Raw genomic sequence first — 25,073 nt, 5'->3', positions numbered from 1 at the left:
TATATGCAGTTGTTTCTAAACATCCTATTTTATCATCTGGCTCCTGAAAGGGGAAACACACACACAAACTGAAGCGGGGGCAGGGGCATCAGACCATTAAGTCCTCTGGCAGCCAGGCTCTTTGCAGCTGTGGTCTGAAGCAGCAATGAGTGATCAGAGCACAGATTCTCCAAGGTTGTAGTTTAGGGTCCTTTTTACTCACCATAGCTCCCCTATGGTGTGTGCAGGCTGCTCCAGGAACACCTGCACACCTATGTGGCTAGGGTTGGGGGATGGTAGTGCTTCTGTGCTACGAGCTGAAATTGATCAAAACTGACCACAATGTCCAGTCCAAGTCTTCTAGAATTTGCAAGTCTTTAACAGACTCCAGAGTTCCAAAATGGTTCTATCAACACAGGTTTGATTTTAGCCATGATATTTTCTGTGACTGATCCCAAGAAAATTCTAGGTATCAAACCAACAAAACCACATAGTCAACAGTTTAAAAAAATACATCTTTATTGTGTTTCAATGTTCTTGCACGATAGATACCTAGTCATATAAACTTAGTCTCCATGTTAAATATAAATTAAGCAAAGAACTATAAACAAATCAGCAAAACTGCTGGAAAAATCCCTCCAAGCCATGAATCCTTATTAAAGGTGCACACTGGCATGAGAAAATGTTCTTAAATCACCATATTCTGAAAATTGTTACCTGCTGCCAAATGTAAATGTTTAAAGAAGCAATCAATAAAGGGCAAAGTGATATGGGAGAGAACTGTGGTGGGTTCCTCAACTCCACATCCAGTGAGTCAGGCAAGACAAATGGCTCCATCCGACATTTCAGCAAAGTATCATCTTTGTGTAAAAACAAAAGATCAGGGCCTGTCCTCAAGCTATAGGGAAATGCCAAAGCAACCACCCAAGAGCATGGCCAGAAGCCTTGGAAGTTACATGATTCCAGAACATGAACCCCAAAGGGCCCAAAGATGAGGAAAACATCCATTCCACCCCAAAAGCCATTTCTAGAGCCCAAAACCAGATCACTAACAATGACTGAGGATCGGCACAGACCCTGAAAAGTCACAACTGTAGCAAAACATACACAAAGACATATAAAACCTGGAAAAGTCTTGGGTTTCAGAACAGAAAGGTTCAAACATTAACCTTAAGAGAGGTTTTTTACTGTGGCCAAAATACCCAAGTTGGGACTGGCCTCACGTGTTTTCCCTATAAATTCTGAGATCGAAATCCTTGAGAGACAGGAGATGCACATTGTCTTTGGTCATCTCTCACAGAGGTGCACACACACAGGGGACCTAGTGTCCCAAGTGTCTCTGTGCCCCCTTCAGAGCTGGAGCAATCCACCTGGCTTGTGGCATGGTACTGAAAACTACACCAGACCCAAATCCCACAGAGAGGGCAAAGTTCAGCCCCAACAGTTTCCATTCCTTACCAGGAAACAGGAGTGGTCTGTGACTGCCCTCCGAGACCCGTCTCTGAGCTCAGTGGCGAAGATGGCAATCGCCGCTTTTCAGGTGAACGTGGGCTCAGATTCCCATGGCGGGGTCAATTACGAGGCTCTGAGGCCGTGGGGCTACGGACGGTGGACATGAGGTGCGATTTGTAGGTTTTGCTCAGACCCGTCATCCAGAACTTGAGCAGCTTGACATTGTCCTCCTCGGATGCCCCAAGGATACTGAGGAGCTTCTGCGTGTCCTCTTTGGGCCGACTGTCCACCTTGGTGAATTTAAAGAGGACCTTCACTTTGCTGAAGAAAATCAAACACAGAGCGCTCAGACACCACAGCATAATCGCACCAGGGCTCTGGGCTGAGGCCGGACGGCTTCAGGACCAGCCAGAGCCCTGCAGGTGCCTGCACACCCCAGGACCTCTCGCCTGCCCCACACTTCCGCCCTGGGTCACATGGCTGGGGCCTCAGGATGGGAGAAAACGCACATTTTCTTTAAATTCATTAAAGGAGTTCAGTGCTCCCAAGCTTCATTATATTATTAAATCAGGACAAGGTCTAATTGAATTTGACAGAAAATTACTAAGGAAAAATTACTAACGGAATAACTAGTTAGCTTCAACGGAAAGGGAACGTCTGTTATCTGGCTTTCAGATTTTTAAAGTTAATTAAGCAGCAAAAATAACTGCTTCTCTTGGAGGCACGTGTCACTCCCATGTCACAGAGGACCCGCGTGGGGACGAGGAGCGCTGACCCTGCTCGAGGCCACCCAGCTAACAGACTAAATGGCGAAGATGCTATCTGAACCCACGCTGTTAACTCCTATTCTAACCCATTTCTCACAGAGGCCACGGCTTCTTCTTCTGGAAACAGCTTCTGGCTCTCGCCAGCAGAATATAACTGCCGCTGGCTGCCAGCCCGCCCCCGGGGAAAGCCAACTCTGGGGGCCGATAGGGCGTGTGCTCACTTCATCCACTCCTCCTTGAGGCAGACGAGGCACTGGTCCACCACACCCACAGACAGATTCTGGTTGCTCAAAGCAGCTTCCATCTTGTTCAGGATGGTGGGGCCAACTGGGAACAAGGGCGGGGCCGTCAGCGCGATGGGGAGCGAGAGGCAGCCTCACCCTCCTTCCCGCTCCCCCTGCGAAAGGAAGCCCTGCTCAGCAGCGCCCACCTCGGTCCGCGGCTACGGGACTTCCACTGGTCACCACGAACTCATACTTGCTGAGGGACTGGTCATCCTCGCACCCGACCGGGTGGAGGCTGGAGCGAGGGGCTGTGTGGGCCTCCACGACCACAGCAAATTCTGCAGCGACACAAAACGCACTGCTCGGGGAGCCTGCCTCCCGCCACCACTCCGAGTCATCTCGGATCACAGAGCGGAAACACCTCCCCGGACTAACACTTGGGCATCTAAAGCCTTTTCTGGTGTACTTGTGAATACAGGTTAAGGATTAACTCTTGCCTCAGCGAACGCATTATGTTACAGTCACTACTGATTACATACCTCAGTTCAGCTAACGCCAAACAGCCCTTGTGGCAGGGTCCCGCTGTTAGCCCCATTTTATGACAGGGGAACAAAGCGGTTTGGCTCAAGGTCACACAGTTAGTAGTGGTGAAGAAATTCAAGCCCATCTCTGACACCAGGAACCCGTGTTCCAAAAACAGGTGCCATCTGAGGGACTCAGGACCCAGCCCGGGTGCTGACTGCAGCGGCAGCTCAGGACTGCTGGGCGCCAGAAGCTCCACCCGTCAACCTCCTGGCCACCTTGCATCGGTGTGCTCGGGTGCTCAGAGAAGCCCCTGGCTTGCCTGGGGAGGCTGGGATTTACACCCACGCCGACTGCTAAAGCCCCCAAACCAAAAGACGAGGACGCTGACTAGATTGTTGGCTCTGCCCGGAGGAGGGAACCTGCCAGCACTGAGGGAGGAGCCGGGCTGAGCAAGCCCCACTGTACTCAAGAACATCAAGGATGGATTTAAGGCACGTAAAAGAGTCGTCGTCTCCGGAATCCTGTTGGCATCACCAACTCAGCACGATGGCATGACGAGAGCCTGGCAGCCATGTGTGTTGTGCCCACCCCCAGGACTGTATCCTGCCCTCCACCGAGAACACATCCAGACAAGCCACCCTCACTCTGAGGCCGCCTTGTCCAACCCTCACCCGCTTCACGGACAGAAAATCGACGCCCAGAGCCGCCGGGAAAGCTGCTCCTCCTGCTTCGAGCCAGCAGCATCCTCACGTCCACGGCGGAGACCCACTTCTGCTCGTGTGCCCTAAGGCGCGGGGACTCGGGTCAGACGGGAAAGGTACGCACCTGAGGACAGCACGTGGGAGGGGATCTGCACGTGGGGGCTGAGCCCCAGGAAGTTGCACCGGTAGGCCTCCTCATACTGGTCGCTGTAAGGGATGATGCGGACGCAGCCCACCGGCAGCATAGTCTAGAGAGGACCCAGTGACTCAGGCTGACACCAGCTGGAATGTCCCCCGCCACTGCCTGTCTCCATCACCCACACCCCAAGCGCCCTCTGCAGCTCAGTGCAAAGCCTGTCTCCTCCCAGAAGGCATTCCTGGTCACCCAGCCCCACTGGGGTGTCTCCCACACGGCCCCGACTCCTATTCCGGCAATCAGTCATACAGGACTTATGTTACCTCTTGCTTTGCGGTATTAATCTATCGATCTTCGGTTTCTGTCTCTTCCCTCATCCCACAAAAAGATTTTAAGCTCTCTGATAGATTGTGTCACATTCATCTTGTGCCCTCAAAGGCCTAGCAAGATGTGAGGCATGCACCAGGTTTCTGATGACTTAAATATCATCAGAGTCAGACCTACGCCTTGGCGCCCTCTGCGCCACTGGGGCGCAGACAGCATGGTAGACCTGCATCCCATCTGACTCATTGGGAATGTTCTGTGCCCAGGAACGTGTGGTGACCCAGACCTGCTTCTCTGGTAGCTGTGAACCATGCCCGTGACTTCTTGGAGGGATTTGGGGATGGGGTATAAGGTAGTCAGTTATCAATCTATCAGGGTAGCACAGACTCCTTCCACTGGAAAGAACGACCATTGATGGCTGCCATTTTACACAGTGGAGAAAACAACACATATCTTAGATTCAGGCACAAACCTTTACACTGAGCCACTAATGCCTCTTAACATTCACACCCAAAGTCAGGATTTAAAAAAAAAACCCACTAGACAAACCCGGTCCTGCTACAAAATACTTAAGAGAAAAAATCCTCTTACCCGAAGAACTTCAAAAGCTGACTGGACAAGGTCTGCGTCTCTGCTTTTCCAGATCACTTGATTCCCCATGAGAACATGCCAGGCCAACATGCGAAAAGACGGGGCACCCAGGACCTGAAAGATATAGTTCAGGGTTTTCTCTGTGAATTTTCTTCCATGCACCTCAAGCTATTTGTGTGCTCTCTGTACAGGGAAGGGAGATGGGTCAAGAGAGAAGAGCTGGTAACTAGCCTGCAGCCGGGAAGATGCAGCAGGAAGCCTCTGGATTTGCACCTGAAAGCCTAACCGCAAAGCCCTTGCACACTTTGAGATCTTTTCTCCAATTTTATTTTTAAACACTTGAGGCAGAGAATTGCAATATTCACTTTCTCTCTATATATACACTATTTTGCTGAACCATTTGAAAGTAAGGGGCAGGCAGCATGACACTTGAGCACCCAGAAAGGACAGGGCTCTCCGACACAACCCAGTACACACCACACCCAGAAGCCCCACATGCATGTGCCACCAACCCAGTATCTGGATCCCCAAACCTCTAACAATATCCTCTATAGTTGCTACTCTTTCAATCCAGGATTCACTTAAGGATCACGACTGTTTTATTTATTCTGCTATCTTTATCCTACTTTAGCCAGAACAGTCCCTCTCTCCACCCGACTTTTTATAACTTCCCTGATACTGGCATTTTAGGAGAATTCAGTCTGTTATCCTATGGCTTATGAGCATGGCTTTAAAAAATAAAAAGGGAGGCCAGAAATACTAGAGATTTTAGAAGACTCTTATAGCTTCAAAAAATACTCCCACTTCCCATGGAATTTAAGATTCCTTCCAACTTTAAACCACATGAGCAATCGACAAGGATGATTTTAGCCAAATACATGGTTTTGGTGGGTGACTGTTCCTCATCCAGCCCCACAGAGCATCTGCCATTAAATCAGTCCTTACTCCATTTTCCAAAACAGAAATATCTTTTGATAAAACTCACACCCACTGTAAAAATAGCCACAGAAAAGTATAAAAAGGGACTGTCCTTACAATCTTGTGACCTCTTCCTCCTGTATGACCAAATATAACCATGGTCAATAGTGTTGCGTGAGACTCCGTCTCTGCTACCGCATATAAACACACCTACCACCCTGCACAATACACTGCTTGCTCTCTTCTTTGTGTTTAATGACATCCCATCATTTGGATGCAATTCCTTTGGTTGGACATCTGGGTTCTTTCCAATTTCTTGTAAGAAGGGCCATCATTTCTACTTTACAAAGTGTCTAGGCTGCAGGCAAATCAATAGTGACGTTCACTTCCTTTAAAAGGTTCCAGAATGACACGATGAGAGAACCGTGAGAAGCCAACCACGCAGGTCTTTCTTTAAAACAGACATGCACATCGTCACTAAAAGGGGAGCACACATCCTGTGGCTAAGAAACCCCAGACGGCCACTGCCGTCTTCAGCCAACCATCAAGGATTTTTTTGGTTACTCCTAACCGACACTCCTGCCAGCTTTCGAACACGACGGGCCAGAAGGACAAAGCGTGCTGGATGAGGGGGCTGGGCTCTTCTCTAGAGCTTCTGAGTGGGGGTGTGCTTTTCTGCCGCCTACCTGCCTCATGTGCCGAAGGGACTTAAAGACAGACAGCTTTCGGGGCTGCCAGTTTCCACAGTCTGAGAGCAAGGAAGACTCTGCTGGGCATTTGGTCAGCTCCCGCCCTTCTGCACCGTCTGGCATGACAGGGGCTTTCTCCTCCTCTTCAGCCTCAGAGTTGTCCCAGCTTTCTGATTCCTCTTCTAAGTCTGCAAGGCGGACAACACAGACATTTATGAACATGCTGCCCCTGGATCCCTTCATTCCCTGGATGCAAAAGGGTCGTGTCCGCTTTAGCACAAGGCATCTCCCGATTTCTGGTTTGGGCCAGCTTTCATACATCTTGTTCTCGGAGCCCCGGGGTGAGCAGGGAGGGTTGGTCTGCTTACTTATTTAGTTAGCTCAAAGCCTCATGTTGCATTAGGAAGCAGGCACCTGCAAGACTAAGAGATGCTCACGGTCATGGAAAAATGCAATGCTGAGCAAGCTGACAGCTCATTCACTGAACACTTCCCCAGGCAGGTGTTATGCTGGGGGTGGCCACACGCTATTCCTCTTCATCCTTCCAAGTGTCCTGAGGTCAGTGCTATTCTCATTTTACAGATAAAGAAATACTTGTTATTTCCATTAATCTGTGTGACAACTGTCACAAATGAGGACATCTTCATTCCGTGTTCCGAGTGAGACCTGCAGGGAAGAGGCCTGATCTGTGCACACAGAACATGACAGGAGCAGAGCCAGGATCTGGCCCCAGGTCTGTCCAAATCCAAGTGTGTGCTCGGAGCTAAACTACAGTCCAAGACATGACAGAGAGCCCCGCGTGCCTCCATGTCTATCCTTCCTACAGGCTCGGATGGACTTGCTTGGCTCTCTGTGTAAATACTCTCACCAACAGACTACCCTTGCCATCTTCACTAGCCTCGAAATTTCTAATTTCTAATCAGAGTAGCAAATGGTCCTGGGCCCGACTTGATCCACGAGGACACGAAGGCGGACAGAACGGCTTTGTTTTTCAGAGCTTGCCCTGCTCCTGCTGATACTCTACCCCCTTCTCCCACTCAGGAAAGAAGCATGTTGGAATCCAAGTGCGTGCAAAGTCACCTGGACTAGGAAGAACCAGCTCCGATTCATTAAGGTCCATTACACGCAACCTGAAGCACGTCAAGCGTTACTGGTAACACATCACACACGACATACATCACAAGTCTGGTTTACCCAACCCCGAAGCTGAGGCCGTGGACCTAGATCACCAAGAATCAAATCACCTCCGAGGGAAAAGCACGGCAGGGATTGAGACCAGAGGTTCCTGTGCTGGTGCACAGCGCACCAGAATCACCTGGGGAGTTACTTAAAACCCCCAGGACCCTGAGCCCCAGATCTGGTCACAAACTTGGGGAGGACTGCCCAGACATTGGAAAGGCTTGGGAACCATCCTTGACAGAAACCTTGGGTCCAGCTGAAGCATAACATTTTGTCATTAAAGAACAAAGAATGAGAGACTGTCTAGAGAGACCAAGCACCTGGATATTGTAAAACAGGGACAAGAAAACCTTTAATCGATCCGTCCTCTCCACCCTCGAACAACCCCAACTAGCAGATTTTCCCAACCTGCCCAGAGCAGTAGATTCTTTCATAGGACTGTCAAAAAGGAGACAGGAAATCACGATAAAAACACCCAAGAATAAAGGGCAAGCCCTTGCAGATACTCCCCCCGGTTTCCCATCCTTGGGTCCCCTTCATGAGGACGGAGGGGGGCCTGGAGGCTGTGACATGGCCCCCGCCAGCCACCACAGGCAAGGCCTCCAGCATGGGCTCTCCCGGCTTACCCGCAAGCTTCTCCATCTGGACCAAGGTGTCCTCTGTGGGGGCGCCCTCCAGGAGCTTCTCAGTCAGCCGGCTGCCGCACGCTTTCAGGAGCCTGGAGAACAAAGCACCATCTGTGAAGGGTTCTTGACAGAAGAAAAACAGAACCTGAAGCCAGGCAAGCCTTTTGATCTGGCTACTAGTTTACAGAGAATATGGGATAAAAGATCACATTGCAGTTACATTGAGCCAAATCCAAAACAAGAATTCTGCAGGACAAGTGACCCAGGTCCTCCAACAAAAGGCACGGGAGAGTCGGGGGCGGAGGCACAGAGAACAATGTGCAAGTGGAGGGGTGACCCGACCCCACTTCAACGGTCAGTTCTGAGGCAAAACAGGAAAACTGAACATGGATTGGGCTGGATGATACGATGGAATTTGTCAGTTTTGCTGGATAATGGCTCTATGTTTGAAATGATACAACTAAAACATGCTTTAAGAAAAAACTCCGGGGGCGCCTGGGTGGCTCAGTCAGTTAAGCATCCGACTTCGGCTCAGGTCATGATCTCGCGGTCTGTGAGTTTGAGCCCCGCGTCAGGCTCTGTGCTGACAGCTCAGAGCCTGGAGCCTGTTTCAGATTCTGTGTCTCCCTCTCTCTCTGCCCCTCCCCCATTCACGCTGTCTCTCCCTGTCTCAAAAATAAATGTTAAAAGAAAAAAAAAAAAAACAAAAAGAAAACACTCCAGAAAAAAGTGAGGAGACAGAAAAAGCAGTAAAATGTTGTAACTACTACAGCTGGATGATGAGGGTGTGCAGTTCATTAGACTAGTTCTATTTTGGGTCTGTCTGAAAACCTCCCTAAATGACTGTACATTGAGTGGGGGAGACAGATACTTTCTCTTGACGTCACAGGTCCTCAGGGGCCACCCCCAAAGATCTTCGTTCTAGGTGCCTCATCTGTACCTGGGCCTGATTTCGACGACGAGCCCCCACACCTGGGGCCGCTGCTGCACAAGAACGAGAGTTTGGGAGTTTTCATGAGAACATCTTACAATGGAAGGAACAGAAGCGATCTGAGGCCAGAGGCCAGACTATGGTGGTTTTCAAAGGCAATCCTTTCCTCCTGACTTGGCAGGTGTTAGCGAATGGCACACTCCTCACAAACAACAGGTGCTTGACGTGACCATGCCCACAGCACCACCAGCTTGCCAGATGACTGCAGACCCAACCGATAAACTCCTGAGAACCTGAGCCAGAACCACTCAGCTAAGCCACTCCCGAATTCCTGACCCACAGAGCTGTGTGAGAGAAACGTTTATTGTTGTAGACAAAAAAGGGAGGTGATCACTGCTCTTGGTATGGGAGCATCATTTTAAACATATCACGGGGAGGGGAGTCTGGGTGGTTCACCCAGTTAAGCATCCAACTCTTGGTTTCGGCTCAGGTCATGATCTTGAGGTTCATGAGTTTGAGCCCCGAGCAGGGCTCTGCACTGATAGTGTGGAGTCTGCTTGACATTCTCTGTCTCTGCCCCTCCCCTGCTCATGCTCTCTGTCTCTCTCTCTCTTAAACATTAATTAAAAAACTAAATAAATAGGGGCACCTGGGCTCAGTCGATTAAGCATCCGACTTCAGCTCAGGTCATGATCCCACGGTTCGTGGGTTTGAGTCCCATGTTGGGCTCTGTGCTGACAGCTTGGAGCCTGGAGCCTGCATCAGATTCTGTGTCTCCCTCTCTGCCCCTCCCCCGCTCACTCTTTGTCTCTCAAAAATAAACACTGAAAAAAAAATTTTTTTTTAAATAATAAACCAACAGACCACAAGGAAGTGAGTGCCACCTAAGTAAATCTTCCACACACTCAGGGGGAGACACCTGGAGGGAAAGGAGGACTGTAGCCCAGGTCGGTGCCTGCCAACAAGTACACAGCAGAGAGGCACTGAGGGGAACTCATCCAACAACCTTTCTCCCCAGATTCATGCATAACCCAACCACTATACTGTGACTGTACCCATTCTAACTGGTGCTAAAAGACCTGAAAATCTCCTTACCAAGCAAAGGAGGTGTGCAGGCACGCCCACAAGTTGTCATCGCTTGTCAAGGAGGTCAGCGAACGAGCAGCATTACCATTCCTTTGGTGCAGGAATGGCGTAAAGGCCGTGTTCATCCTCTGGGCACGCTGTGGGCATCCGAACTGCTCTGCTTCAAATACCTGAAATGCAAAGGGAAGGGTTAGTCTTTTTCTTTTTTTTTTTTAATGTTTACTTTTGAGAGAGAGATAGAATGTGAGTGGGGGAGAGGCAAAGACAGAGGGAGACACAAAATCTGAAGCAGGCTCCAGGCCCCGAGCTGTCAGCACAGAGCCCGACACAGGGCTCGAACTCACAGACTGTGAGATCATGACCTGAGCCAAAGTCGGACACTGATCTGAATGAGCCACCCACACGCCCTGGGAAGAGGTAGCCTTTTAACCAAACCAAACCAGCCAAGAAACCCAGAGCCAGCTCATTCACAGGATCCACATCCTGGATCCTGCTCCTGAAAACTCAGTCCCCCTCTGAAGGGCACAGAAAGTGCCGCCAGCCTCACAATTCCAAACAGAATGGTTTTGCTTCGCATCTTGATTAGAAGCCACCCGAGGAAGAGGAATGGGGTAAGTGCCCTCCTGTCCCTCTCCCACAACCCACTCATTAGGCACTTGACAGTACTCGGGTGGCACGTGTGGGGGTGGTCATCAGTGTTGCTCTGCAAATATTTCCAGTCCCAGGCCCACGGAGGCTTCCACGGAGGGACCCGGTGGGGGGGGGCGGGGGGGGGGACACGTGCCCAGTTCTGGCAATGACGGAGAGAGACAAGGCCCTCCAGCACCGTCTACCCCTCCAGCAGAGAAACGAGCAACAATCCCCTTTGGCTGTGGCTCCGCCTGCTGGGCTGACTGCAGTAAGCAGATCCCCCCACTTCCCTGCCATGGACACAGAACATGAACAAAAACCAAACTGTGGCTTTGAGCCACCGAGGTCCGGGGGCTGTCTGTTACCACAGCATGACCCAGCCTATCCTGAGAGACGTGATGCCACAGCTAGAGGCCTACGCTGGTGGTGGGTCTACAACACGATTAATGGACAGGCTTCGGAAATGAAGGTTAGAGGAAGCACAGGCACCAGGGAGACACCAGGGCATTCAACCCCAGTAAAGAAGCCAGAGCGGGAGGAGAACTGGGACAACAGCGGACTCCAGAGAGCCCAGTAAAGCAAGCAGGACTGACGGTGAGGCTCATCACCAGCCCTGAGTCTGAAGGCAGAAGATTCAGACAGAGCAACAGCCACCAAGACCTAGAGGTCATAAATCCACCTGTGCTCTGACCCCCCCTGTCGGCATGAAGTTCCTCCCCCACTGCCACCCACTCTTTCTGTGGGGTCACCTTGAGTGCTTTGCCCTGAAGTTCATCAATGATCCCTCGGATCTTTCCAAGCAGGAAGGGCCAGGAGTTGATGAGGTAAATCCGGTCCATCATGATGGCGATGATGCTGTACCAGCGCTGGAAGCCCCGGGCCAAGCTGTCTTTGATGAAGAAAGTGTGGCTGAACACGAAACCATGCTGCTCATCTCCAAAGAAGATGGGGCCTTCACGGCCAGGGCAGACCTGTGAAAATCAGCAGTCATTCCAGGATACAGTCCTGTGCTGGCTTTAGTGACACAAAGTCAAATCCTCCTCCTCAGACTTATCTCTCTGGCCTAATTAACTAGCATCTGTCATAGGAAGAGTGGGAAAGGTGGGGGCCAAGACAGGAAAACTGCTTTCATCTGCTCCTGGGATCAAACTGTCTAAAGATCACATTCGTTATCATGGATTGCAAGGGCAAGTAGGTTCATGACTTTTTTCTACCTTGAGCCATAAATAACTCCTATTCAAATATTGTAAATACTCCAGACTCAAATTTGCCATTGTCACTCATCTGGAATATACTGGAGAAGGTCAAAATAGTCACCGTAGGGTCCGTTCAATGAAATCTGCATACTTCGTTTATAGGAGAAAAGTTAGGTCTCCCTCATGACATACTCACTCTTACTTTATACACAATTCTATCTGGCACAATCATCTGCTTCTAGCAGATTAGCCAACAGGAAATCAAAAAGAGGGAACGAGCTGAAGGTAGGCACACAGCTACCGTAAGTGAAAACAGAGAGGCGCTCAGTGTGTCTGCTCAAGTCAGTAGGGAAAAGGGAAATTTTACAACTGGGATTATGAATTCGTGACAGATACAAACATAGACTAAGAACTTGAAATCAAAAGACTCGAACTAACACTTGAAATCAAAACAGCAGCGGGGTATAGTTAAGGAACAAACTGATTTACCCTTCAGCAGGTTCTAAGAGCACATGGTGACCACTAAGGCTTGTAATGATGACAGAGACAATAAAAAAGTGATATCTGATATGGTAAATGAAATATCCTAGAAATACTTAATATCTTAGAAATATATTCACCAAGAATGGACAGATGACAGAAGTCTGTTGCTTGAAATTATAAGCTAGCAACCATTTAGAAAACTGGAGTCCAACCCAACCTATTCTGGCGTTCTAGAGACCTGGGGCTGCTCCGTGCCCCTACTCACTGATCCACGTCCTCTTCAGGGCAGGACTCTGTCTTCCTCATTGTAACCAGTACTGAACTTGTTCGGGGCACCTTGGATGTGTGTGATATCCCCAGAGTGCCCCCTGGGGTCATGGTGCTCACCTCACAGCTCAAGCTCCGCACACAGGCCTGGCGAACAATGCTGAAGAGCTGGGGGTGGTTGGGGTGCTGGTGACTGACATATTTAATCGAGGTCTCTTTATCATGGCTGATATACCCAGGATGGCCTGCAGCAAGTGACCGGCAGCCCTGCCCCCCAGAAGGAAAAGAGAACCAATTAGGAAGCAGGTAACAAACTTTCTTGTGCACATGGGAACAAAAGACTCCATCGATTTTCATATAAAAATAACTGGCTTCTAGAGTACTTATCTGAAGATCTCAAATGTTTCCTGAACAGGAAAACCAGGACAGAGAGATCACAAAGATCATCAAAAGTGTGAATACGAGGTCTAATCTGAGCACTTACGTAGCAGGTATTATGAAGAGCTCTGCATACATTACCTCATATAATCCAAAGCGCAACCCTATGAGATAATTACGGTGAGAATCACCATTTTACAGAAGGCAAAGCTGAGGCTCGGGGCTGCAAAGTGGCTCACATACTGTGTGCCAGCCTCTGTCCTTGGTCCTGACATAGCCACTTAGTGAGGGCCTCAGGAGGTTGCCAGACTTCCAAGCTGCTGCAGCAGCCTAAGAACACAAGCTCAGATCGTGTGCTGTGGAGAAGATTGACTGGTGGCCCCAGCTGCTGCCCCTCCGGAGCCACCACCACCTTGGTGCCGAGATCACGCATCCCGGAGGCTCTCCCCACCCTGAGACTGCACAAGAGGGTATGGAGGCAAGCCCCTCCCGTGAGATGCAGGACATGGCAATTCCAGCTCAAGGACTCTGTCTGCTCAGCCCTCCTCTCTCCTTCCTTCTCCTTCACAGCTGTCAGACTTGTTCACAGCAGCGAGGCTCTCCCCACCTTCTGCTTCCTCACGGGTGTTTCCAGCAATAAACACAGCAATCCTGGGCGTGCTACCTGCTTCGCAGTGGAACCAAGCTCATGCAGTTGGATTCCTGTTCACACTGCAGTGACAGGTCTAACACTGCCTCTGATTTCAGGTCCCGACCTAGAGCTGTCACTCAAAGCAGCAGCCTGTTGAGGGAACTTAACCCTCATTCCCCAGAGCTCACAAAATGACGCCAGAAGTAACAGCCAGGACCCCACGAGAAAACTTCCCGAGGATACTGGACTGAAGGAAGCGGAGCCTACGATGGGCTGGCATGCAGACATGAGCAGCAGAGGGGAGGGCTGAAAAAGCGAACGCTGGGGTGAAGGGAAAGAACTAAAAGGACATGAGAAGAAGCAAGCATATTCCACAGGGCCCACAAAGAACGGTCCGTGCTCACACCTTCCCGTGAGGTCACGTCCACTGCTCTTAGTCCCACAGGGTGTCCTGCCCACTCTCCAGGAGGTCAAATACACGGCATGAGTCCCTGTTGAGAAATAAACGTCTCCAACACCCTGAGAGACACTTGCCTCGCACATATCTGACTTTTTGGGCCCCGGGCTGCTGGACTCCGCACTGGCCCCTTCCGCCGGGCTGTGAGCGCGGATCCGACTACTCATCTGAATGCCACCTTCCTCCTCCTCGGCCTGTTCGCCCTGCCCAGGGCTGTCCCCATTCCCAGCCCCCTGAGGAAGTGGGGCGTGCAGAACTTCGGTGCAAAAGAGAGTGCGGGGGCCGTGGAGCTCACAGAAGTGACAGAGAGCGATGATGGCGTTCATGGTGTCCTGGAGACAGAAGGGGGCCTGTGTGTATGGGGGGTGGGGAAGAGAGGAAACAACATCAGCGCCCAGCCTGTGTTCACGCTACAGAACCCGCCAACTCCTCTGGAGCACAGGCACTGGGGAGACACCACCGACAGGCTTCCTGGCCAGCAGAGGCGGGTCACCCACCCAGCACTGTGTCAGGTGTACGGGAAAAACCACGTCTTCGGTCCGTGCTGACCAGGAGTCACAACAGAGGAAGGAGGATGTAATTCAAGGATCACACAGAAAACCCTTCAGTTACAGCTGTGACAGGGCTACAGGGTAGACAGCACGGAAGAGAACACATGTGCGAGTGACGATGGGGCAAACGTGACACAAATAAGTAACAGTGGGGTTTGGAGGAGACACTTTTGCAATGTATTCAATCAATAGCAGTTGTGCTGGGTGATAGGCCACCGCCCTCACGGAGCTTACCCCTAGGAGGGAAGGGACACACGACAGACTGCTTGCTCTCCTACGGTGCCAGCCTTGGGAAGGAAAGTACGGCAAGGCCAGGGCAGAGAAGTGCTGGAGAGGTGGGATGCGGTTTTGGACACAAGGGCTCGCTGAGTGAGAGCTGAAGGGAGCTGTGGAGGCGGAGGGGGCAGGACTAGGGGTCTGTCTACAGAGATGGGTGATGAAGGCAGAAGATGAGGAGGAGGTAGATTTTAGGAAGCCTTCTAGGCCTTAGTAAAGACCGGAATTATCTACAGATTGGAGAGCCTTTGATAGGTTCTGATGAAAAATATGGTAAAGGAGCATAGTGGCCAGTGGCCAGGATCTAAACCCTCTTCTCTTTGGGGACCCCCTCCCCCATCACGGAGCCGAAGAAGGCGAGACATCCTCTGTCCTCATCCCCCTGCATGGAGATGACCAAGGCTTGGCCAGTCAGAGGCACCTGCCCAGGAAGCTGAACCCAGGGAGACAAAGTGGCAGACCCAGTGCGAACATGCATGGGGGGCAGTGAGCAAGTCCTGGGTGACAGGGTCCTCAAAACCCCACGTGGTGTGTCCGTCACTACGTCCTCCCAGCAGCCTCCCTTCTCCAGCCAGCTCGCTTACTCTGCCACCCAGCTGGCATCTCGCAGACAATCTCTCAGCTGCCACGACTACTACTGCCCCTGCCCTGCCCCTGTCCCTGAGGGAGGGGCTGGAGCTCGAATGTTACAGTGGGAATGGCAGAGGCCAACACAAAACAGAAACTGGAGAGAAGATCAGCTGGGCTGACGTGAGTCAGGCATGGGGATCAGACGGGGATTACGTGCCTGGCACGTAGGGAGAGCTGGGGCACCTCCCGGAGGGAAGTGGGCAGTGGGAGAGGAGACAGGGTTAGAGAGACAGCAGGACATGTAGCTGGAAAACCCGGGGAGCTGCGTGGAGATTCCAGACCGCGCTATCAGGGAGCCCCGAGCCACTCCACAGACCTCTACCCGACTCCCCATCCTCACCATTTCGTTCTGCCCGGCACGTTCCTGCTGAGAGGCCTCCCGAACCAGCACCCCAGAACACTCGCTCACTCCCACCGCCTCACTCTCCCCTCCTCTGCACTGTGCTTCCCTGTACAAACATTCCCTAAGTGGCGACAGGAGTCAGCCTGAGGTTGTATCTACAACAGTTCCTGACACGCACAGTAGGCGCCACATTAAAATACTGGACAGGGGATTTAGGAGCTGCCCGTAACAAGGGGGCAGTTGCTGCCACAGGAAGTGGAGAACTCATTGAGGATCTCTATGGGCAGGAGAGGTTCAAGAGCACAACCATGGGAACAGCAGTCTGAGAGCCTAGGGGCACGAGACCCAAGTAAGCCAAATTTAAATAGGGGTTCCACCAGGCTCATTCTGGTGAGATTAAGGAAAATGATGGTTTAAGAATCCACTGTGAAAGGGGTGGTGAGGTGACCACTGATGGAGTAAGAACCTCAGAAAATTAGTACTAAGATCCAAAGGCAGAGGCATTAACCCTGGAAAAAGAGGCCACATCTTCCTTGAGAGACATAAAAGGGGAGAGAAATAAGGTTCCTTCCAGCAAAACATTCGCATGAAAGCAGCACTTGGCTAAGCTTCACCCGACGTGTAGAGCATCCACACGAACCTTTACACTCGGCAAAGTCACACGTCCACCGTCCCGCCTACACAACAGCGTGCAAGGCCACTTCCAGATGAGTCAGGCAGGGCGGCCATACTTCAGCTCTAAGACCTGACGTTTTCTAGTGAAGAAAAAAAAAAAAAAAAACTAGAGTGAATTCTAAGAGCAACTGACTTAGTGATACACAAAAAGCAAGCAGTTACCGCCGACTTAAAATCAGAACATCACAGAAGACGTGGGGCTGCCCACGGCTCTGAATGGCTTCGCCAGCCTCTTGCCTTTTGAGCAGCAGCGGACAGCAAGCTGGCTCTGCAGCCAAAATGTGAGCTGAACTTTTACACCTCTACAGGAATATTTCGTAAAGGATTTCTTTAGATAGAAATATGTCTTTTTAAAAATACAAAATATTTAAAAATATAAGGTCATCATCCTTCCTACCCTTGGTTACAAGGGGACTGCCTTGGCAGCACCCACACCATGCCAATTCAACCCTTCAGACCTTAGACCTACAAGTTTCTCTCTTCCTCGAATGGAAAGGAAAGATCAGAGATGATGTTGCTAAGCTACTTCCCAGCACCCATGGTCAGCCTGGGTGATTCTCACTAACGGTTTTTTGGTTTTTGCTTTGGTTTTTATTTTGTTTTTATTTTTTAATGTTTATTTATTTTTAAAAAAGAGATAGAGTCAAGCGGGGGTGGGGGGGGCAGAGAGAGAGAGAGACACAGAAACAGGCTCCAGGCTCTGAGCTGTCAGCACAGAGCTCGACGCGGGGCTCGAACTCACGCACCGTGAGATCAAGACCTGAGCTGAAGTCAGGCGCTTGACGGACAGAGCCACCCAGGCACCCCCTTGTTTTGTTTTTTTAAAGAAAAGCAGTCCTGTCGGACAAGAGGACAAGACTTCTGACTCTTCCGATCAGGAGTACCATGGTGCCAGGCAGCCAGTGGAAGACAGGGAGGTACCACTTGGCTCTGAAGTCACACAGAAAAAGCCTGTCTCCAGCTCTTACCTGCCAGGTGATGTCCAATATCTTATTTATCCTCATCTGGCACCACCCTAAAGCTGAGAAACAGAGGAACCCCCACCTCTCAGGTTAACCACTGCACGCGGCATCATAATTCTGAGTAGCAGGAGATCAGTTCTCTATTCATTCTCCAATTCCAATCTCATCAGATGTTTACTGAAGAAAACAAACTGGCTTGAGTATGCCTAACAGTTCTTCGCTTCCAGCGAGCCTTCCGGAATCCAAGGAGGCAGAAATCTGCACACACGCTCACACCCCACCCTGGCCAAATCTCTTCGACTTTATATTCCAAGAAAGAATCCAAACAACTGGAGGAGGCAGAGCCCTTCCCACGGCCCCCCTCCCCCAGTGGCTGAGGCTGGCCCTGGGCCTATTTCATCCCCGCTTTCTGTGGTCTTCTCATAGGACCACAGAGGATCACAGAGGGCTTTGCAAAGAAATCCAGTATCATAGTAGCTCTTAGCCAGTAATGACCATCAGAATCCCCTGCGGCTTCTCCACCTAGTCTCCCACAGGGGAGTCTCACTAGGTCAGCAGCTGGATCTCGGCAGGTGCAAAGTGAAAAGTCCCACAGGGGATTACTTCCAGCTCCAGCGCAGTCACACCATGGTGGCTTTCCTACTCCCACTGCCTTCACCTGGTTTTTGGTTTATGAAGTGTCCTGATGTGTGACACAGTAGGGCACACACAGTCACCTGCTGCTATTTCCCAATCTCTTCCTAACAATGTTGGTAACCCAATGCCTCCAGCACTTTCTCTGCTGTGACACGGAGCCCCTAGGGCCACTCTGGCGGGACACCACGGGCTGGAGAACCAGTACCTCCTTTCAGCGAACCCTTGCCCTCTGCCTCCAAAAGCTGGGACCTCAACCCACAATGAGCCAATTCTTGGGGAAACGTTTTTCCCAGGTGATAAGGGCGCATCTAACAATACCCACCAAACTGGAGGGAAATGTGCTCTTCCACCATCCTTCTAGGCCCATCGGCTCATCAGAGTGCCCGCCTCAGAACGCCAGCCTGAGGAAAAAAGAATTTTGACACACCCTCTTCCCTAAACCAGGAGGAAGGCAAAACCCGGGTGGGAGGGATGCCAAGAGTGCAGTCTCCCGGCAGCATCTCTAACGTTGGAGAATAAACCGACGACGCTGATGGGGTCTGCACCCATGTCACGTTCCCCATCCCTTTACGGTTCGTGGATTTGCCCCGCACCCCACCCCGCCCCGCCTCCATCCACATCTCAGGTTCTCTGCAACCCCTTCCACTCTGGCCCCCGGCCACTCCGATCACTAACACCGCACAGCAACTCAGAGCCCGGCTGGGTCCCTCCCCGCAGCTAACCCGAAGGCGGTCAGGCTTCTCCAAGGCCCACAGGCGCGGATCCATTCCCCTTCCCCGCCCCCAGGGACTCCCTCCTGCCGCCACCACCCTCCTCCGGGAAGCCAGGCTCCCTTCAAGTTCCACGAAGCAGCCCCGACAGCCCCTCTTCGAACTGCCCGGACAAGCCAGGGGACCGCTCCGGGGCTCGCTCCCGCAAGGGCAGTCGGGGCCCGGGTCGCCCCGGGGGCCGCGGCGGGGCTGAATTCCAGGGGGCGGAGAGAGCTCCGAGCCCAGCTCCGGCGCCCGGGCCGCGGCGCACCTGACGGCTTCTTCCTCACAGGACCCGCCCTGCGCCCCTGCTCGAGCTCGTCGGCCCGCGGGGACACCCGCCCGTCCCCGCGCCTTCCGGCCGGCAGGGGAAGCCTCGGTTCGGACCCCGGCCGCCTCACTCACCAGCGGCCGCTGCAGCCGCGGCGCCCAGCCCGAGGCGCGTGACTCGGCCGGGCCGGACCATCTGCCCACCCCCGCAGGGGGGGCGTGTGGGCCGGCCGAGGGCGCCTCTGCACCGCGACGCGAGCGGGGCCTTACCCAGCCCGCACCCTCGGGAAGACCGCGCGAGCCCGGCCACGCGAGCTCTGACCTGAACCCGAAGCGGCTGCCCGACACCCCCGTCTTTCTCCGCCAGGCTTCCGCGCCTCCCCCCACCGAGAAGTACGGAATGGTTTCAGCCGCGCCGGCCCGGCGAATGGAGGAAACTACGGGGGGAGGGAGGGGAGGATGCTTAAAATTAAAAAACATTTTCAAAAGACATTTGAGGAAAAATATAGCCAGCTTAGTATAGTACTCCCGGTCCACACCGAAGAGAAAATGAAAGAGAATGTCTGACGTTAGAGCGGGGTAATGTCTTATAGTGTCACCTGCGGCTTTTATTAAATTTCCGACGGACCCCGTCTTCGGTGGGACGTGCGGGCAGGTGGCCGGGAGGTGGCCGTCACATGACCGTGGGCAAGCGCGCGACGCTGTGTTGTGGCCGGTTCGGTAACTGGAGGTGGGGTGCGGCTTGAGTGCGCATGTGCGTGACCCACTCACCTACCCGAACTATAATTCATCCAGGCTTTTTAAAAATATGAGTCAATTATTAAGCAATATATATCTTTAAGACCCGGGTGCCTGTTATTGAGTCTGTCTACTCAAAGCTTAATTTTAAGGCCATCAGTGCAAGGTGTCACGTCGGTCCTTAAAGTGAAGAGCTAGAGGGATGTGAATCACACCCTGAACCGCAGGAAATTCGGTTTGACCTACGAGATGGTGCTGCCACCTTGTGTCCGGGCCGGTCCAAAGACCGCCGACCTCTCTGGGCGCCTCATGGCGGAATCCTGGTCCCTGTGACTGCCGCCGGGGGTGTCCAGAGGGCGGTTGTCTCAAGTGTTGGGGAAAAAGCATGAACCATTTTGAAGTAGAAGTAGGTGGTTGTGTTATTTCAAATAGCCGGGTCATTTCTTTCTCTCTTTGAATTTCCATGTTAGAAGACAGAAGACAAATTTACAATTTGTCTTCTGTCTTCTTTTAGTGGTGTGATAAAAGATGAAGGACTATGGGAGTTACGAGGTTAGGCATTGCCTTTATATGTTTACTTGTCCTACCGCTCCAGTTCCTCTTGATACTGAACAGCACAAACTGAATATATTGGCTAGTAAGTCACAAGATAATTTTTGAGAGAAATAACAGAAAACCCACAAGGATATACTGATTTGGAATTCTGTTTTTTTATTTTTGCCATCAACAATTCAGATACTTGAGGAGTGCCTGGGTGGCTCAGTTGGTTAAGCTTGGAGCCTGCTTTGATTTCTGTCCCCCTTTCTCTGTTCCTCCCCCACTCACTCTCTCTCTCTCAAAAATAATAAACATAAATTTTTTTTTTTTATTAAATTCAGGGGTGCCTGGGTGGCTCAGTTGGTTGAGCGGCCGACTTTGGCACAGGTCGTGATCTCACAGTTTGTGAGTTCGAGCCCCACATCAGGCTCTGTGCTGACAGCTCGGAGCCTGGAGCCTGCTTGGGATTCTGTGTCTCCTTCTCTCTCTGCCCATCCCCCGCTTGTGCTGTCTCTGTCTCTCAACAATAAATAAATAAATAAATGTAAAAAAAAATTTTTTTTTTTATTTCAGATAATTGAATTTTACTGAGTTTGCAGAATTCTTTGAAAGCCTTAGTGGAAAGATGCAAGAAATGTTTGCAGCCACCTCATGTGACTGTGCCTTTCCAATTTCTAAAAGAAAACATCGTTGCCAACATTTGTCAAAGTGAACAGGATTTACCCTGAAAAATTACCATAGCAGCAATGCTAAATACAAATCTGATTAACTGACTTCCACACTATAAGGAAGTAATTTACAATCCTTTCCAAAAATTTCAGTTACCATGACTATTTTTATTTTACAAGATTAATATATATATTACATATTATATATTATATATATATATTACATCATATATATAAGCTGCTTGCATATTCTATTGTTTCAAGAAAGCCAGGAAAATGCTTCTTTTTTTTTTCCCTTTTTTTTGGTAATCTTTGGGTTTTTTTCCCATTTTTCCTCTTCGTGGTAGCTATTCTTGAAACTGACATTGGTTAGACAGGTTTTAGGCCAAGAAACAACAAATATCTGTTCCTGTATTGTAACTGATTTGAAGAATTAACTTCCTTGATTTGTTAGTGGAGGACACCACCTGGCTCAGATTATCCTTATTTTCATAATGATAGGCTAATGACTGTGCCAAGTGGAGGACAGTTTATTCAACCACTGCCATTTTCAATGCAATTCAGTGTGCATTGGACTATAGCTGGACTCCATTTGTGTCATTAAGTATCCTTTCCAGAACCACCGCCTACATCTTCTGGAGGTGCTTTCTCAAACCTATAAATCTGTTTAAAAGTAACAACTACATGCCAATTCCTTGCCTCAATGAATTGTGCCAAAGATTAATTAAACTATGCTGCCACACAGTATACACTTTCAAGGACATTCAGTTGAAAGAGACATCTTGGAAGCCAGAAAATGTAGTCCACATTATCAGTGAGAAAGCAAAGCAGGCAATAATGCCCAACAATGTTCAACGAAATGAAATACCATGCTAAACTCAAAGCTTCTATCCCATAATAAGAATTTTATGGGGGTGCCTGAGTGGTTCAGTCAGTTAAGGGTCCAACTTTTGATTTTTGGCTCAGGTCATGATTCTGGGGTCATGGGACTGGGCACCACGTCAGGCTCCGCGCTCAGCGTGGAGCTTAAGATTCTCTCTCCCTCTGCCCCTCTTCCTGGGTCCTGGCATTTACAGTCCAGAACGTGTTTTCCCACCAGTGAAATGGGCTCAATCAGAACTAAAGATTTCTTGATGCTTTTCTGCCTTCCTACTACTAATCAAAAGGCTTGACTGACTAGGTATTGACCAGCTCATCATCCAGACTGATGGAGTGCTTTAGGGACACAAGTTGCCAAGACCATTGAACCACTGAACCAAGACCACTGAACAAATTCTCACTGTGAAATTCCTCATGGAGGTTTTTAGGTATGCCCTTACCAACATACGGTCTTATATGGCTATACAATACAGTTGGGCTTTATGATCAAACCACCATATCCCTGAATCAGTTTTCAGTTTCAGGAAGAAGTGTGTTTCATTTGTAAGCAATTATATCTAATATTTTTAATCACATCTCATTATTTTAAGGGTATTACAATAGATTCTCTGTTATAAAAATAATCTAAGCTTTCCTTTCGTCCAACATCTAAAATAACTTTCTGTGTTCTCAGAGGTGTTTAAGTTTGGGGGGCTGTCGAAACAGTGAGTTCTGAAGGTGGAACTCATGCAAAGCCTCTAAGTCAGTTTGAAGTTTTAGGTTATTAGACGATTAACTCTGCGTATAAGGTGTCCAGCTAGTTGCAAGAACTATTAATAGTGTAATATTTTCTCTTAAAAAAAAAAAAAAAAGCCGCTCATGTTAATTTAGCATTTTTTTTTTAACCATAGCACTTTCAGAAAACTTTTAGGAAACCCTTCCCCTCAGAATTCAACTGATTGGCTTTTTGTGTTTTAACCTAATACTAGCTGCTGGTTAAATATTAAATGCCAAGTGGCTTCTTTATGTCTGATAAACTTTACCAGGTCATTATGGATCCAGGCTTGTTAAATGCCTTTTACAATTAACAGAAATTCTCTTGTCTCAACTTCTGATTTTAGGAAAGGATGCAGATAGGAGTTTGTCTCTGCTTACCGTCGTTGATTCAACTGCCTTAAAAGGATACCATTGATTTTTCTTATTCATAAATACCTGATTTGCCGTCATTTATTTTCTCTGGGCCTTTCGCAACTTCTCAGACTTGCGTGCAAATAATGTTTTCTTCTACAAATTGGTTACCATTTCAAGTCGCAAACCCAGAAACTCAGAACTTACAAACCCAAACTCTATCTCTGTAAAGCAAGTAGGGGGAGAGAATCAGAATACCATTCTGACCATTGGCATAAACAGAGGAGAGAACTTGAACAAGGTAGGTCCACCAATGGACACCAAGGATTCAGCACACCTAAAAACCCAAGACTTAACTTGCCCCTCTGCCAAACTGTTAGAAAAGTGCAAGTATTTGTCCCTGATTAGACTGCAAGGCATTACTGTTACTAAGGCATCCGTTATAGTACTATCACCTAGCTTTGTTTAGAGTTTCAATTTACTAAACAAAGGAGGTGCCGTCCATCCAAGGCAGAACACCCTCCTCCCCCACTTTATTGCTCATCGCTACCATTATTGGGCTCAGAAAACAGCTACCATACAAAAACGTGCAACCAGAGGTTTCTTTGAATAATACCTTCTACTACAAGATCCCAAATCTGAGGTCACTCAGATCAAGCACACACATTTAAGAAAGCCTGTATTAAAAGCTAAATGTTGTCCCTTTGGGTGGTTTACTTGGCACCTATTGGAGAAAGGGGGAAAATGTCTCACCAAGGTAGTAACTGCAGGAAATAGAAACATAGAAACAAATACATGAAGCAGGTACTGAAATCTGAGGGCAATCGTTCTCATTAATCCAGAGTATTTATTAACACCGATATCACCATAAAAAGACGAAACTTGAAAATTCCTCAAAAAACTGGTAGGTCCATCAATGAACACCAGCCCAAGGCTATATCCCTGGTCCTCAGAACTGCCTTAATTCCCTAGGTACGAACTCACCATCTTTTGGCACCATCAAAAGGCAACAGGTATCCATAAGTAAACGTGTTCAGAAAGTAATTTGCTGCTGAGAAGAACTCAGCTTAACTATTCATGCAAACAGATTCTGATACCTGTTCAACCAAGACACTGGGCATAGCCAGGCTCCAGATTTTTCAGAGGCAGCATGTGTGAAATCTTACATTCTCTTAGTAACAAATGAGGCCACTTATCTCCTTGACCCAAGATTTTCAAAGGTAACTCCTGTCAAGAGAGAGAAACCACTCACCTGTTTCTTTAACAGAAATAATTTAATCGATGCATTAACTAGGTATTGGAGAAAGGGGGAAAATGTCTCACCAAGGTAGTAACTGCAGGAAAGATCCCACCCTCAGGGCTGGGGAAACAAAGGGAAGACATTAACATTAACAGAATTTAGAAGGTGGGAGGTGCCCAGTGGAACTAACTGGGCTATGGGGGCAGGTGAGGGAGGCCCGCCTTCCGATTCTGGAATCTCTCCAGGGGTGTGATGAGGTTAATTCTAGGAGCATGGGAATCACAGCCTGGTCCTCGCTGTTGCGCTGAACCATCCTTGCAAAGGCAGGGCGAAGAGCTGCTGCTGGGGTTTTACTATTCAACAGGAAGCAGACAGTAGGAAGCCTGTCCTTTTTTCCTCTCTAGCCTTCCAGTCTGCCTCGAGCTGGCAAAAAAAGAAATGCGGTATGCAGAGTTCTAGCCCTACAACCAGAAAGAATAAGGCAGGCGTTAAGTGGAGACAACACTGACAGAGGAGGGGCCAGGATGTGGTTTGCATATAGTAGGACCAGGCCCTAAATACCATAGTTTCGGTCTCAAAATAATGTGGTGTTTTAATGAATTCGTTTTGAAGCCGAGAGAATTATTCTTTAAACAGTCATGA

The 25,073-nt window shown here is 49.7% G+C and overlaps 1 protein-coding gene across 3 annotated transcripts; it reads right to left on the bottom strand.

Moving 5' to 3' along the window:
* Positions 1 to 480: 480 nt before the first annotated feature.
* On the bottom strand, positions 481 to 19,456 carry FLCN (folliculin). 3 transcript variants are annotated; one of them, XM_047832006.1, is made up of 14 exons: positions 19,398 to 19,456; positions 18,566 to 18,644; positions 16,611 to 16,725; positions 14,248 to 14,520; positions 12,825 to 12,971; positions 11,508 to 11,729; positions 10,138 to 10,298; positions 8,112 to 8,203; positions 6,304 to 6,494; positions 4,700 to 4,813; positions 3,773 to 3,896; positions 2,629 to 2,760; positions 2,420 to 2,525; positions 481 to 1,721 (listed from the first exon to the last, which is right to left on the bottom strand). In XM_047832006.1, exons 4-14 carry the CDS (start codon positions 14,494 to 14,496, stop codon positions 1,628 to 1,630), a joined length of 1,632 nt encoding a protein of 543 aa, XP_047687962.1. In that variant the 5' UTR covers positions 14,497 to 14,520; positions 16,611 to 16,725; positions 18,566 to 18,644; positions 19,398 to 19,456; the 3' UTR covers positions 481 to 1,627. The 3 variants fall into 3 exon arrangements, with proteins under 3 accessions (XP_047687962.1, XP_047687959.1, XP_047687961.1); XM_047832003.1 differs by having other exon boundaries at positions 481 to 1,752; positions 19,398 to 19,455; XM_047832005.1 differs by having other exon boundaries at positions 481 to 1,752; positions 19,264 to 19,401.
* Positions 19,457 to 25,073: the final 5,617 nt, after the last annotated feature.

This window comes from Prionailurus viverrinus, chromosome E1, assembly GCF_022837055.1.
Source record: "Prionailurus viverrinus isolate Anna chromosome E1, UM_Priviv_1.0, whole genome shotgun sequence".
Taxonomy (NCBI): Eukaryota; Metazoa; Chordata; class Mammalia; order Carnivora; family Felidae; genus Prionailurus; species Prionailurus viverrinus.
Note: the sequence above shows the minus strand (reverse complement) of the source record. Positions and strands in the feature narration are given on the sequence as shown.

Bases quoted from the DNA above. Each gene is read 5' to 3' on its own strand.
- FLCN (XM_047832003.1), bottom strand. From the start codon at position 14,496: ATGAACGCCATCATCGCTCTCTGTCACTTCTGTGAGCTCCACGGCCCC. The intron at 3,897-4,699 runs GTAAGAGGATTT...GGTCCTCTCTAG, and splicing joins CAGCTTTTGAAGTTCTTCGG to ACTATGCTGCCGGTGGGCTG. The intron at 2,761-3,772 runs GTGCGTACCTTT...GTGTCGCTGCAG, and splicing joins CTCCCACGTGCTGTCCTCAG to AATTTGCTGTGGTCGTGGAG.